The sequence below is a fragment of the Xenopus tropicalis genome, chromosome 8 (genome assembly GCF_000004195.4).
Source record: "Xenopus tropicalis strain Nigerian chromosome 8, UCB_Xtro_10.0, whole genome shotgun sequence".
Classification (NCBI taxonomy): Eukaryota; Metazoa; Chordata; class Amphibia; order Anura; family Pipidae; genus Xenopus; species Xenopus tropicalis.
In genome coordinates this window covers 34207030-34223731 of record NC_030684.2, presented here as the reverse complement: position 1 = coordinate 34223731, position 16702 = coordinate 34207030, and the positions used below count along the sequence as shown (strand labels likewise).

The window sequence follows — 16702 nt, the reverse complement described above, 5'->3', positions numbered from 1 at the left end:
GAACCTATGTAGGTAACAGTAAAAATAGTAGTGCTTGTCGCTCATTGGACACCTGTAATGTAAAACAGTATTCTTATTTCAGTATTATCAGAACTACTGTAATATTCACAATCACCAGAATTACATTTTTGCGCATGTTTCGAGAATCCATAAACATTGTCTCCCTTAACCCCTTAAGTTCCAGCAGAATTACACATTTCAGTTACATGAGATGCCAGACGTTTTTTTTTTTTTTTTTTTTAGCATTTCAGAAGCATTTCCCAAGGGGTGGGGGGGGTGGTTAGTTTAGAAAGTTACATAATCTTGAATATGATCTCTCAACAAACCATTTAACTTCTCTGCTACAGCTGTCACATTTTCAGGCCTATAAGAATGTTGGGTAACTGTAAATATTGTTTTTTGTTAATTATATTATAGACCCTTTTTAAATCTTGTAACTGCATCAGCTTTTCTCCAGTTCATTGGTGGAGATGTCAAGAAAATCAAGTACCATGTCCAGCATCAACCAGTGAAAAATTATTTGAGCTACATATTGTCTACTTGTCTTATCTTTTTACCCTGACTTCTCCATTGTATGATCAAACAAAATAATCATTACAGACATATGCTTTTTATAACCTAAATATTTCCATTTTTGTAATGGACCTGCACTTTCTACCTACATACCCCAATGTCACAAAAGTGGCACTCTCAGCCGCATGTGTGTCTGGGAAGTGGTAACCTTACACACACTCAATCACCTTGCACACAGTTTAACGTCAGACGCCCAAAACATACCAACACCCAGAAAATCTATTACCACCATTAGTGATGGGCGAAAAGTTTCGCCAGGCATGGATTCGGGGCGAATTTCCGCGTTTCGCCATTGGCGGATTGTTTCACGAAACGGATGAAAAATTTCGCAGCGGAAAAATTCGCTGCACGTCAAAAAATTGGCGCTATTGTTTCGTCGCCCGCGACTATTCTTTTTTGACACCGGCGACGAAACAATAGCGCGCGACAAAATAATAGCCGCGGGCGACGAAAAAAGAGCCGTGCGACGAAACAATAGCCGCGCGCGACGAAACAATAGCCGTGCGACAAAATAATAGCTGCGGGCGACGAAATAATAGCCGCGCGACGAAATAATAGCCGCGCGACGAAACAAGAGCCGCGGGCGACGAAACAAGAGCCGCGCGACGAAACAAGAGCCGCGCGACTAAACAAGAGCCGCGGGCGACGAGACAAGAGCCGTGGGCGACGAAATAATAGCCGCGCGACAAAACAATAGCCGCGGGAGACGAAACAATAACCGCGCGACAAAATAATTGCCGCGGGCGACAATTTTTTTTGTCGCACGACATTTTCGCCATTACGCGAATTTTTCGCCGTTTCGCGGATCTTTTCAAAGATTCGCAAATTTTTCGGCGAAGCGAAACGGAACAGATTCGCTCATCACTAACCACCATCTATCATTAACAGGAGATATAAACCTTTTATGATTATTCCCCTGCTGACTGTAACAGGTAATACAGGTAATACCTCACCATACATCCATTCATCATTAGGGTTAGCTTCTACTAATGCAACAAATACTCCAGCAGTCAAAGTAATTTATTAAAACAACCATTTAAAAAAGCGTGAACTAAAAAAATGCAGAAAAAAATGCAAAAACACAATGTAGTTACTGGATCATTTGCGGGGAGATTTCTGCATTACCATATACATAAGGGGGAAGGGCCATTAAAAGTGTCATTGATGACCCCCTGTAGGTGGTTTTTGGTTTCTAGTGTTAACCCCTATAATACCAATGGTATAATACCAATGCTGCTTTGGCATGACCCCCAATATTAGCAGAAATATGAGTAGTAATATTGTTTTTGCTTTCTCCTTTTGCAGCCATTTATGGGAGATAATTATTGCGATGGAATGAATAACCGAGCCTTCTGCAACTATGATGGAGGGGATTGCTGCGTTTCCACAGTTAAGACCAAAATGGTAAGACAGCCCTTGCCAGGATTATCGTTTGCTACACTAAGGGGCACATTTACTAAGACACGAATCTGAACCGAACTGGAAAAATTCCGATTTGAAAACGAACATTTTGCGACTTTTTTGTATTTTTTGCGATTTTTTCGGCGCCTTTACGACTTTTCGGAAATTGTCGCGACTTTTTCATTACCAATACGATTTGCGCAAAAAAATGCGAGTTTTTCGTAGCCATTCCGAAAGTTGCGCAAAATCTGCCAATTTTTTCGTAGCGTGAAAAGTTGCGCCTTTTTCGTAGTGTTAAAACTTAAAAGGCGCAACGTTTCGCGCAAGTTTTAACGCTACGAAAAAATCTCAACTTTTTGCGCAAGTTTTAACGCTACGAAAAAATCGCCAGAATTTGCACAACTTTCGGAATGGCTACGAAAAACTCGCGTTTTTTCGCGCAAATCGTATTGGTAACGAAAAAGTCGCGACAATTTTTCGAAAAAAATCGCAAAATACCGATCATTACGTAAAGAACGCAATCGGACGCATTCGGCCCGTTCGTGGGTTAGTAAATGTGCCCCTAAGTAGTGAAGTGTTTTTGTTAGCTGCCAAGTAGGTACAAACATGAAAACATAATAGAATGAGAAGACACTTCACACACACTTTTATTATACTTATATTATTTTGCAATATAGAGTACCCTGGACATTAAACCTAGATAGTCACATTTGTTTGTCTGCCATGTACTATATTGGATATATAGAGACACAATTATCCTAACAAGATATATGAGGATGTTAATTATGTCATACAAAGACCTCCTTGAAACCCCGAGACACAATAAACATGACTTGAATTATCAAATGAAGATTCCCCTACCTACCCCTTGCATTAACGCATTTCTCATCTCTACAAAAAGCTATTTAATGTGACAATAAGTTAAGATTAAAGGCAATGTCAGACATAGAGATTTGCCTGCTTCTACATTGTCCCCCAAATAGGCCAGATGACCGGATGATCTAACGTGTTATACATACAGTGATCCCCATTTCCATGAATTAAAAGGTGATAGCTGAAACTAAAGCAATATTATGTTATAATTATATAGTATAATACACAAAAGCCATGAAATATACAAAAGATGTCTATATATGACTATATACTGTATATGACTATACATGACAGTGCTATATATGATATGAACAGGTGTTATATCACTTTGGACACATAACTAAAATGAGTGTATTATAAAACATTATTCATCCCTGTTGTAAAATATAAGGATATTATAAGGCACCATAGATTTGGATGACCAATATAACAACTACTTTTGTCATGTATCTGCAAAGTGACTTCCAGTGGTGAAACACCCAACTCCCATGACCCTCATGCCGGTCTCTTGTGTGCGTACATGTGTCTGCTTGCTGCGCAGCTACAGCAAGTGTGCACAGTTTTAGTACCTATAGAGCAAGCAGACCCCAAGATACAGACCCTCCGTGACGGCGGGGTCTGCTTCCTCTATAGTTACGCCACTGGTGACTTTAATATCCAAAATATTTAGTTAATTCTGTTCAAAATGGCATTTGGTTTATACTTATACAAATGCATCATTGCTTATCTCTGCTAAATGAATGGTATTTATGAGTCTATCCAGTAAAGATTGATAGGAAATAACTTACAAGTTATTGTCTACAAATCTAAGGTACTTTCATTTTTTAAGATACAAAGAATGCATGGAATATTTTTAGTAAGCATTCTATCCTGATTTGCAAGTTATTGGCTCTTAAATATTATCATCCAACTGATGAAGTTAATACACCAAAGTAACACAAATAATGTGAGTTATCTAGCTGTGTTATGTCAAATGATTAAGCAGAAGAGCTTTATTTTATGCATTAAAAGGGTTATAAAATTGAGTGTTGGTAGTTAAACATTCTGTTTCTGTCTCTTCCTCGTAAAATGCTGACATACAGTAGCTGCTTGTACCTATTGTTATTCTAGGATACAACTGTGCACCAATAATAGGCTGCTATATCAATTTGGAATTAAGGTTTTAAATAAAATGTGATATGATAATGATTGTTTTACCACTACGCATTCCACTGTATTACTTATTTGATAGGCACAACCCTACCATTATATAAGTTGGGCACATCTCCCCCACCTGAACTGCATAATTTGTACGCATATATCCCCTCTGTTGGCTATCACCATCATATTTTCCTAAAACAAATAGCAGCTTTCACCCTACTGCCATTTTCCCTCTGACATCATCAGTGACATATACATCCGCAAACCGCACATGCGTGCTGTAAAGTTCATGCAATCAAGAATGCAGGCTTTCACAGGCAGAACTTGGATTAAGCACTGTAATGTTTATGTTGAGTTTAGGAGAGTGGGTTAGGAGAAAAAATAGCAGCAGACAACTGGAGCTGAGTTTCTATGGGAACCAGCAATGCCATCTCTTCATGGGCTGCTATACTGGAGGGTGTGTTTGGTAACCTGAGTTGAGCAAAAAGAGCCAAGGTCAGTTTCTAAGGGAGGGGGTAAGTGGGTTAGAGGAGGAGAAGGTATCTCAAGTGATTAAGAAGATGCAGCAGCCAGTCTATAGGGGCTTATTGTGAATATAGTAATACTTTGGTAAAAAAGAACCAAGTATGCACTTGTATAATTAAAACATGACTGTCCAGCTTGTCGGTGCAATATCTTGAATAAGAACCATGTGTGGGACATACGGTCTATTCCTAAGCACAGACAGGGTTAAAGGTGTTCCTATTTCACTCTTCACTGTTGTATTTGTACAATGTGTCTTTGGGTATATAGACAATATTAAGAGTACTGTCACCAGCACAACCAACCTCCCAATGTGTTGCCACAGGATTGGGGACATATAAAGTTTAGTTGGTTATCCCAAACCAATAAAAGTGCAACATGTAACAATAACTGCATTATAAAGTTAGAGAAAGTACTTTTCTTGAAGGTGTTCTGCTCTACTTTATTTCAGTTTAAAGCATAACCAGGTATTTAGAGAGAGATATGTAATCATTGCTTCTTTCCTACTTTTTTTAATCCCTTGTTATCCAAGAACCCTTAGAAAATACATTGGTGCATTGTGCTAACTAAATGACAACTGTTTGGCTGTTGGCCAAAATGTATTTTGGATATTTAAAGGCTTGTGTATGGAGGGCTTGGTTTCCAGGTTCTAAATCGTGTATCTTAATGAAATGTATCAACTATTTCATGAAGAATACTATGATACGAACCATATAAAAAATTGTGTAAACACAATTACAGCAACTAGTCATTTATGTGGTGAAAGGTTTAGTAAGGTGAACACCGTTCAAGCATCCAAGACTTGCTATGATTGTCTTATCCCTTCCTAATCCTGCATCTTTCGGCACTTGGCCCACAATAGCTTAAGGGCCTCAGAGATTCTTACAGACTCGGTATTATAACAACACAATCTGTGAATCTTTTTTTTTATTGTAGATTTATGGATCTTTCTCACAAGAGAAAAAAAAAAGTTTGTAACTGTCAATAAAATGAGTGCCAGTTGGCAAAGTTTTAAAGCACCTGCATCTGAGAGTATCCTCCCAGCCTCCATGCAGCTTAGAGTTGCTTATTTTGCTGGGAAAGGACAGGATGAATTGTGGAGGTTAGTTGGACTTGAGATCAGTGTTTACTACCAGAAGTGAATTTGCCTTGTTTAAGAACTCTCTGTTGGGGCTCATCTTTTTGAGTTTTTGTGTTTGCAAAGAGATTCCTTACATACAGAAAAAATGAGAACCAATTTCATTTCTTCAGTTCCAGAAATCCATCTTTTTCAAGACCACACAATGATCCCTGAGATATTCTCTGGCTGTAGGAGAAAAAGAAAAGCAACCTCTTATTTTTAGATTTTCTGACCTTAATACAGGGATCACTCTGATTGGCTAGCCCGGCTGTTTGCAGGCTGAATTGCCAAATATCATTCCAAAGTAGATACACCAGGTATATAATCCAGGCCAATGCATTGTGCTAACACAGTCAGCATAGGGCAGGCAGAGTATGGCACACACAGGTTGCATAGGGCAGGCAGAGTACGGCACACACAGGCAGCATAGGGCAGCCAGAGTATGGCACACACAGGCAGCATAGGGCAGGCAGAGTATGGCACACACAGGCAGCATATGGCAGACAGAGTATGGCACACACAGGCAGTATAGGGCAGGCAGAGTATGGCACACATAGGCAGTATAGGGCAGGCAGTGTATGGCACACACAGGCAGTGTAGGGCAGGCAGTGTATGTCTCACATTTTCTATGTAAGTAACTGATCATGACCACTGACTCCAAGATGAACAGTTTGTCTGCAGTACACACAGGGGCACAATGCTGGCACTGTTCCTATAGTCTGTGTCTGAGGTGAACAATGTGGGAGCTTACAGTCTGAGTCTAAAATTTTACACGTATGAACAATTCAGGACTTTACAGGTGTGAATAGATATGAACAATGCAGGGCACTACATGTGTGAATAATACAGGGGTTTACAGCCTGAATTTGAGGTGTGAATAATGCAGGGGCAATTAATTACAATGTAAAGCATACACAAAGGAAAGCAGTCACAGCAGCCAGATTGCTGGGGGTGCACACAAAACTGCCATAACATAAATTTGTCCAATTGACTAAATGACTACTTAGGTTTAATCCTGCATAAAAATCTACACCTTTATGAATACACTGATCAGCTTTTTGTAATGGATTATTTCCATTATTACTGTACATAGTATTAATTAATCTGTATGTTCACTGTATACACCCATTTATTGTACAGCACTGTGGAATATGTTGGTGCTTAATGAACACATGATAGTAATAATGTAAGGACAACAAAGTAACACCAGGAGCTTCCTCCTTACATAGCTACAAAGCTAATTTGGGTAAAAAAAAGACCTACCTATACACACACACATATAAAAACTATATATATTTAAACTTATATTAAACAGATCCTATCCCCCCTTTTATGACATAACCCCCTATATGTCTTGGATATTATAAAAAGAAGTCAGCCAAGCCCCTCCTAAAGGCATTAATAGAATCTGCCATCACAACATCAATTGGCAGGACATTTCATATCCTTACTGCTCTCACCTTCGCTGCTTCAAAATGTACATTCATTTCCTCAAGTGTAAAGGTTGGCCTTTTTCCTTTATTTTTGCAAAACTAATTTATTACATTGTTTTCCGAATTGTTCAGCTCAAATTAGAATGTATAAAAATATATTTTGCTTTACGTCTTCAAAATGTTCAATCTGTTCAAAAGTGCAGAAATAAAACAAGATCTTTAGTTTCATTCAGGTTTTCAGCTTACACCACGTTGGCAACAATTCAGTATTTTGCTAAATCCAACATTTATAGATTATTTGCGTCGCTAGTATTAGTTTGTATTTCTCATGCATAATATAAATATGGATAATACAAACAAACAAACAGAGTATTTGGTATTCTGAGAGGAATCCCTACCAAGAGGGCTTTTAAGGTGATCCATTTAGTGTTTACAGAAAAACAAACGAGTCTGTTTCATTGCTAATGTGTGCTTTTATGTTTAGTTATTTATCATGTAGGACATGTACTCTTACCCCACAACGAATCATGGTGGCAGAACTAAAAGGCAATTACAAATATAGTTGTATACATGAGATGTTATTTCTGTATTTTTTTTTTTTTATTACTTTTTGTGTTATGTTTCATAAAACATATTGCCATTTCCTGGAAAAAGAGATATTGATAGTAGCTGTACATCAACTGGAAATATTTTGGCAAATTACCATTTGCGATTTGATTAATAGACAAGATAAGTAATACCTCCTAAAAAAGCTTGCTGAAAAGGAAGCTTGACATGTGGAAGCAGCACGCCGTTTGTGCAGAACATGGTGTCCTCTACAGATAATGTTCAGACAGGTTAAATGAGTGTCGGGTAGAAATTAGGTCAATAACTGTGCACTTGGGACATACAGCAGCTGTTCCCTAGGGCTCTTTTTTATGACAGTCTAATGATGCAATATGTTGAAATACACTTCCGTTAGCCAAGTTCTTAGGGCTGTTCTAGAGAGATTTTCTTTCTCAGTAAGCTCCACCAATTTTCTTCAAGCTGCACACATTTATGGGTGGTGAAGCTATTTTCCATGTACAATAAGGTTACTTATTAACCTATCATTACAATATTACTTGCTAAAATGCTAAAGAGATACCTAGGTCAATCATAGAGTGATTTGGGTGCTTTGATCAACCAACCAAGTTTTCAACCAGAAAAAAAAAAAGACTAAATTCGGAGAAGTGTGGGTATGTCACCAAGTCATTTATAGGCGTTCTCCAATAGTCACTTTCCTGACAGATTATACCCTGCCTCCTTGACATGACAACAGCATATTGACACAATTTTAGCCAAGATAGAAACAAGAAGAAGAATAACTTAATGAATCTTTGGAACTTAAGGGTTTACTGGTCGCCATTAGTGACGTGTGAAACTTCCCCCTCTTCACGTTTGGTAAAAAACTTGTGAAACTACAGAAAAATTTGTGAAATCATAAAATGTCATCAAAGGCATTGAAGTCGGTGGGAGTTTTTTCTCACAGCAAAGGAATTGGAGTCAATGGGTGTTTTTTCTCGAGTCAAATGCAATGAAGTCAATGGGTTTTTGGCATCTTCTTGTCACTTTAATAGTGCCATTGCCTTATCTCACCATGAAACTACATACATTTGGGCAGCTATTTAGGTTGCTAGTTTGGTTTGCTTGCTATTTAGGTTTTATCCTGGAGTCTAATTATTTATAACATTTATAACTACGTGCACCAGGTGTTTGATATTTCATCCAATGAACTATGAATTGTAGCTCTGTAATGGCAGGAGTGCTAAAAAGGTGCTCTAGGTATTTGTATAGCAGAAAGGTGACTTAATAATTATGCAGCTATCTTTATTAATAGTAGAAACTATTTTATAATGTAAAATGCTACTGTGATTTCCCTCTCATGTTGTTCTCTCTCTATAGGTAACACCCTTTCCTGCAAACTGTGACCTACAAGGGGAGTGTGCATGTCTTGATCCAAAAGCCCAGGAAAACATCCATAAAGATGCTCACCACCCAAGCCTTGGATAGCACTGAACAATGTAATTATGACCATCAACCAAAGGCAGACTGGAAGATACATCACATTCCTTCTGGTATTATTTTTACATAGCTGCTGATCTGGGTAGCATTTCTGCACCAGGGACCATTAAACATGAACAGCCTGCCTTTCCATATCGGTGGAAGACTCAGACTGGGAATGATGTACTACAAAAATAAAATGCCATAAGGAACAAATGACTATGCCAATATCAAACAGTTTGTGTTGTGCTGTGGTATGGCCAGATGAAGGCAAGATACAAGCCATAATTACAGTATACAGCCAACTAGACTGGGTGTTTCATGTCCTCCTCTCCCTCTCACAAGGACCTAAGCTGAGGTTCCCTTCAGAAGACTGAACCATCTATACTATGATGGGGAAACTGGAATGTTTGATTCTTCTGAGAGCTGGTCTTTATCCTAAATTGTGATGTTTAGATCTACAGTCAGTGCCAGCTTAATTGTCAGTTGTAGAACCAAGCTATTTTCCTGTTCGGTTAAATGCCTATTGAAAAGAGAGCTACCTGCCTCGTGGCAGATGTGTATGGGTACTTTGCTAAAACACACACTCATAAAAATAAGTAAAACCCAATTCTAGTTGTTTGATCATAACTGTTGCTGCTATTCCTGCTGCTATGTCCCATACAGCCATTTCCTTACTGTCAGGACAGGGTGAAATAAACTCAAAACAACCAGTCTGCCTTAAAGCTTATATTAAGCCTGTGATTACACCCTCAGGCTCATCATTAGCACCGAGTAATAGGAACCTCACACAAGTACCCATCTTTTGATGTTTGCACCTCCTGGCATAGAGCTTAAAGATCAAGACCAATTGATATAACTCTTTATAGATTCAGAGACTCGCATTTCTATATTACCTGGAGTCTCTTGAATACAACAAGTTCTTAATATGATGTTTAAGTAATCTGCTGCTGAAGCAGTTATAATATTTAACATGTTTTTGTCAGTATTATATTTCAGTGTCTGGTTATATACACCAAAATGTTTAGAAGGGATATTAAGCATTCCAGCTTATGTCCATGGTGACATACGTTCACCGCTGAACCCCTTTTTGGTCCCACCACAATGTCCAGGTATATATTTTGCCTTTGCCAGTGTCACATCAATTGCTTGACCAAGTCATCTCTTGATAATGCCTCAGCAAGGTGTAAAGCTCTTGCAGGTGTGCCTAATGGCAATCATTGTGGCCTTTAATTTTCCAGTTATGTGGTTACAAATTAGAAAACACAATTAAGAAGAGGGTTAAGCTAAAATGTTAACTTATCCCATCTACATAAGCCACCAGCTGGCTAGCAGATGCTGTAGTAACTGGATAGTAGATTAGAATGATGTACTGATATAGATATCATATTTTTAGAATGAGGGGTTATAATTATATATGGGATGAATTTTAATAAAGGCAAACAACAAGAACAAAAACTTAGTTGAGCAGTTAAAGAGATTAATTGCTAAACAGAGCTTCGTAGCTAATTAATGGTGGGCCAGTCTTGCACAGCAACATTAACTGTGTTTATTTTTTATATCTTCGACTGCTATATAGATGTCCAGAAAGACACTTCATTTCCAGTACTCAGTTAACCCTACTGTCCATGGAACAGAGCTCTTCTGGTAAAGGGGTTGGGATTGTGCAGGCACAAAAGAGAGAATGAAGAAGGCAGCTCTTTAGTCCACAGTCCCTGGAGAATTAGGGCATTCCCTGAGGGTGTTTTTTTCAGGGCAGGTTTCAACTACCTCCCTTATGGTTTCAATTTCACTGGCTTGTAAACTGTCAATTCTTTTTAGGTTTTTTCCTGTGTTACATAAAATTAGTCTAAAAAAAATGTCTTGCTGCAAATGAGGTGACAATGGGGGAATTTTACAGAAAACTGCATGTTCAAATGAAAAAATACAGAAAAAAAAATCCATATGCTTATGTTTAAAGGGACACGATGTTCTTAGCAACAACATACAGAAATATGCCATTGCTCTAGCCCTGCCCATGCAGAGCCAGCTCAGGCACATTTGTCCATTCTTTGGAACTTATCACCTACAGATGATTGAATGCTTATTTTAATTTAAGGTCTTACGTGTTTGTTTGTGTTTTCTACATTATAAAAAAAATATATGACTTCATGTTTATGATTCATATTCAGCTGAACTCTTTTTACAACACTCACAGCCATATAGCCACAAAACTGCTGATTGCTGAGATAGGACCCTTTGCCTCACGAAATGATAATGGTGTTACATTGCTCATGTCTCCTTTTGGAGTTGTAAAAACCAAATAAAGGAGAGATTCTATAACAAGGGAAAGCAATGGACTGGCTGAGCATACAAAACTTTTTTTTTTTTGTTTAACCTTAGCTATACTAATACAGATGTCTTCGCCCAGTATCATCTTGTTGCTTTCTCAGAGGACTAGGAAGTATTATCTGTTAACCGCAAAGTAGCAGAAACACATAGCAGTTAGCGTAAGATTATAAAGTCACAGTTTATGCCCTAATTTGGTCTGAAAGTGCATTATCCCACTTTACACCAGCAGTTAATTGAAATAGCTTTTATTGCATTACGTGACCTTTGTAATTGTCTGCAAAAAATAAGGAAAAAGAGGAAAAAAAAAAAAAAAAGCCCTTGCATCTGTGTATGTAGTCTAACACACCACGCATTGCTTCTCCTTGTTTATAAAACGCAAATTCTCCATATAGAAACTGTGATCTCAACAGAATTGTATTATTTTCATATTACAGAAATGGCTCTTCCTTATTTATGTATTATAATGGAACTTTTATTATTGATACTATGGAATCTGTTACGGTTTTTTGTTTTTTTTTTGATCAAAAACAAAATGAATACGCAGAGTTGTCTTAAGAACCTGTTACCATACCTACTGTAATTCTGACGCAAGCCCTTCCACCTCCCTCTTTTTGTCCTTTACCACACCTCATGCGTGTACTTGTGCTGCTCACTTATTGTTGTCGTTTAGAGATTTTTTTTAGAAAAAAAATCTAATTTAAAGCCTTCAAGCAATATATAAAGATGTAAATAGTAGAGCTTATTTATTAAGAAATGTCATATGTTTAATTTATATCTACACAATGTTCATTTAAGTTATTTTATTTTTTCCTCAATACAGTTTTTAACCATTACTTTGTTTTGATTTTATTGTATTTTTCTGCTACTCAAACAAGTCGAATTTCACTGAAAATGTTTAAAAATATAGGAAATCTTTGTTTTTGCCATGTGTCAATTACTACATTTTAGAATATTATATTGTAAAAGCAAATATATTACATTATATGCTTATTTGTATTTCCTTGTGATTTTATACTGCTACATATGGGGTTTTTAGTATTTTTTGACAAGGAGGCAAGTCGGTGTGAAAAATAAAGGTGGCCAGGGGGTCCGAATTACTTTTATCTAGTGAGGTGAGATATTAGTACATTCCAAGCTGACAGATTTACAGCTACAAGAGAATCTACGCGCCTGCTTGCGTTTAGATTCCTTTCTGTTTTTACATCTACTGGGGTCAGATTTGGAATCCGCATTTAATAAACTGATATGGGATACATTGCAATGCTCACTAATTTCAAAGTTTAAAGAACATATGTAAATGGGGTTATCGTCAAGATTCAAATTTCAGCCAAATCACAAATTGAAATAAAGTTCTATAAAGCTGCTGTAAAGAGCTGTAGAACATTTCTCTGAGGGGCAGATTTATGATTTCTCAAACCTTTGGTTTCAAGCAATCATAGAGGAAAGTTCCTCAACTCATGTTGGGTTTCGGGGAAAAAACCTCATTAGTTGAGGGATTTTTCCCCAAGCTGGTTCAGCAGCTTTTAGATGCCAGCTTGGGATAAAAAACATCAACAAAACCCTTGTGAGTTCCTTAAAAGTCGCTAACCATAAGAGTCTGGTTACTATTGCTGGGTATTTACATTTAGGTTGCTTTACACTATTAATTATGTACTCATTTATACTGAAGAGGATGTCATCATCAGTGAGTATAAACCACATTTCCCATCAGTCCCAGTGAAACAACCCCATATACACATTATTATAGGCCAATAAAAGTCCATTGTTGCATTAGTGATCCATCAGTTTGGTGTATAAAAGTGATGTAGTCCAAATCAGGGGTCCCCAACCTTTCTTACTCGTGAACCACAGTCAAATGTAAAAAGACTTGGAGAGCAACACAAGCACCATAAAAGTTCATGGAGGAGCCAAATAAGGGCTAAGATTGGCTATTAGGCAGCCTCTATGCACACTATCAGCTTACAGGAGGCTTAATTTGGTAGGAAATCTTGTTTTTATTCAATCAAAACTTGCCCTCAAGTCAGGAATTCAAAAATAACTACCTGGTTTGGGACACTGAGAGCAACATCCAAGGGGTTGGTGAGCTTGTTGCCCCAAGCCACTGGCTGGGGATGACTGGTCCAAATAGTTCTTTTATGTCCACATGTTACATATACCTACAACACAGGAAACTGCTCACGAGAAGCCTATTCAAGGGGCCCCAAATGTTGTTAAACATAGGGTATAACAACAGAAATTACCTTCTATAGGCTCCTGTAACCTTAATCTACAGTAACTTCTGAATAACATAAACATATGAGGGCATAAAAACTATTTCTGCTTTGGTGACAAATTTTATTGGCGAAAACAAGGGACCTCAATGGTTGCTGGAGTTGGGTCATCATACACCAATATTTCTGTACACCTTTTGGAAAAAAATATGTTCATTAACTCCTATGCCAAATACATATTAAGATACTCCCAATATGTCGATGACATCTTGATAATTTGGCAAGGGCAATCAAGTTCTACCCCTCCAAGTGAATACATCGATACTTATTGTAGATATTAGTATCACAATAGCCTTGGATATTCTGCTTGTTCAAGAACTCATCCAGGCCCCTCTTAAAGGCATTAACATAATCTGCCATTACCACATCACTAGGAAGGGCATTCCCCAACCTCACTGCCCTCATGAAAAACCACCTTTTTCACTTTAAATGAAAGCGGTGGCTTCTGGTGCGCTTATCGTTTTCATGGGAAAAATGAACACCCCTATTCGTCTATATATATATATACAGTAATTCCCTCTAATAAATGCTTTCCCCCCCCCCTGCCAACCTCAACCATGTCTAACCCCATAGCTTAAATCCCCTTTACCAGTTTAGTTGCAGTCTCTGCACTCTCTCCAGCTCATTAATATCCCTCTTAAGGACTGGAGCCCAAAACTGCACTGCATACTCAAGGTGAGGCCTTACCAGGGGCCTATAAAGAGGTAAAATTAATGCCCTTTTATTTTATACAAGACAGCACTTTATTTGCTTTAGTACCCGCTGAATGACACTGTCTGAAATTAGACAACTTGTTATCTATCCTCAGATACTTGTCAATTAGAGATACCTCCAACACACTACATTTAGTCCTTCAACCAGTTGTTAATCCAAGTACAAATATTATGTTCTTGGCTAATATTCATCAATGATATCATTAACTTTCTGCGCAGTACTGTTTCAAACGCTTTAGCAAAGTCCAAGTAGATGGCATCCACTGCCATTCCAGCATCGAGGTTCCTACTCACCTCCAAAAAAGGCAATTAAAGTAGTCTGGAACAATCTTTGAAGGAGATGGTCAAGAAAGACAACACAATGTATCCCCACTGTCAAATCCACCATGGAATATTCCACAGACACCAGTCATTACCTGGATGTTAACATCTCCATACAACATATTGACATATGACATATATGACATATTGTGACAGACGTATCATAATCTCACAGATAAAAATAACTTATTAATTAAAAATAGCTTTTACCGTCTCAGAGTGATACCCAAGGCATACCCAAGGGCCAAAGATTTGAGGATAAGGGTTACAATCAAACTGAATTGGAAGACCTTCTCACATCTAAGAAACAGAAAAAGGTGGAAAATAAAATGATGATGATGTGGCAAAGTGTATGTAGGGGAAACTATCTGCTGGTTAAGGGGAGAATAAAAGAACATAAAAATGCAATTAGGAATCTGTACAGTGGCAACAGTAAATTAAACTCCTGTGTCTAAAGACTTTGTAAAGTATTAACACTTGAGTGGTGGAGCCAACCCTGAGAGGAGGTAATAGGCAACAAAAACTAATACAGAGAAAAGCACTCTGGATTAAGCATTTGGATTACAGCCCAATGGCATAAAAAACATGGAGTATTCATTTTTATAATACTACTGATCCATTTCTCCCTCCTTTTTATAGATAAGAAAATTAAAACATACAAAGCTCCTGCCATAAGGTAATGTTTATGTTACTCAGCAATTACTGTAGATTAAGGAGCCTAGAGAAGGTAATTTATTCTGTTATATGTGATGTTTAATAACATTGGGGGTCCTTTGAATAGGCTTCCTGTGAGCAGTTTCCTTGTTGCATGTATAAGTAACATATGGACAATTATGTATAAAGAACTATTTGGACTATTGTACATCACTATTATACACCAAACCAATGAACCACTAATGCAACAATGGAATTTTTATTGTCCTATAAGAATGTGTATAATAGGTTGTTTCTCTGGGGTTGATGGCTAATGTAGTTTATGATGACAAGAAGAGGATGTTGGTGACCCTGGGACCCTGGCTGGTGATGTAAAGGGATGGTGGGTACTTGAGCATTTAAACCCCAAAACCACGTGAGTACACTTACACTTGACAAAGGGATTATCCCAGAAACATGTTGTGTACAATGGCACAATAAATACACACGCAAGGACTGATATCCTGCTGCTACGTTTTGTTCCTACTGCTTTATCACTTTGTGTTATCCCCTTTCACGGTAGGGGTGAAGGAACTACTATTTTGGCTTTCAAAATTGACTGCAGGTGAGATTGAAATGATTTACTTTTATGCACTGTAAATAATTTGGGAATTTTTCCATTTGATTAGAAGAAAGGAGGTTCCGTTTAAATATTTGGAAAGGTTTTTTTTTTTTACAGTGATAATGCTGAAGTAGTGGAATTCCCTTCCTGAGCCTGAGTACTAGCAGATACATAAGATAGCTTCAAAAAGGGGCTGGATGGCTTTTTAGCAAGTGAGGGAATACAGGGGTATGGGAGATAGCTCTCAGTACAAGTGAGGGAATACAGGGGTAGGGGAGATAGCTCTCAGTACAAGTGAGGGAATACAGGGGTAGGGGGGATAGCTCTTAGTACAAGTGAGGGAATACAGGGGTAGGGGGGATAGCTCTCAGTACAAGTGAGGGAATACAGGGGTAGGGGAGATAGCTCTCAGTACAAGTGAGGGAATACAGGGGTATGGGAGATAGCTCTCAGTACAAGTGAGGGAATACAGGGGTAGGGGGGATAGCTCTCAGTACAAGTGAGGGAATACAGGGGTAGGGGAGATAGCTCTCAGTACAAGTGAGGGAATACAGGGGTATGGGAGATAGCTCTCAGTACAAGTGAGGGAATACAGGGGTAGGGGAGATAGCTCTCAGTACAAGTGAGGGAATACAGGGGTATGGGAGATAGCTCTCAGTACAAGTGAGGGAATACAGGGGTATGGGAGATAGCTCTCAGTACAAGTGAGGGAATACAGGGGTAGGGGA

The 16702-nt window shown here is 38.2% G+C and overlaps 1 protein-coding gene across 1 annotated transcript in view; it reads left to right on the top strand.

Moving 5' to 3' along the window:
* Positions 1–12405, top strand: part of pappa (pappalysin 1) — a 160439-nt gene extending 148034 nt beyond the window's left edge. Inside the window, exons 21-22 of the mRNA XM_002935204.5 lie at positions 1879–1977; positions 8986–12405. Coding sequence (XP_002935250.1) covers positions 1879–1977; positions 8986–9093 — 207 coding nt within the window. The 3' untranslated portion in view covers positions 9094–12405. The remainder of the gene's footprint in view (positions 1–1878; positions 1978–8985) is intronic.
* The last annotated feature ends 4297 nt before the right edge of the window (positions 12406–16702 follow it).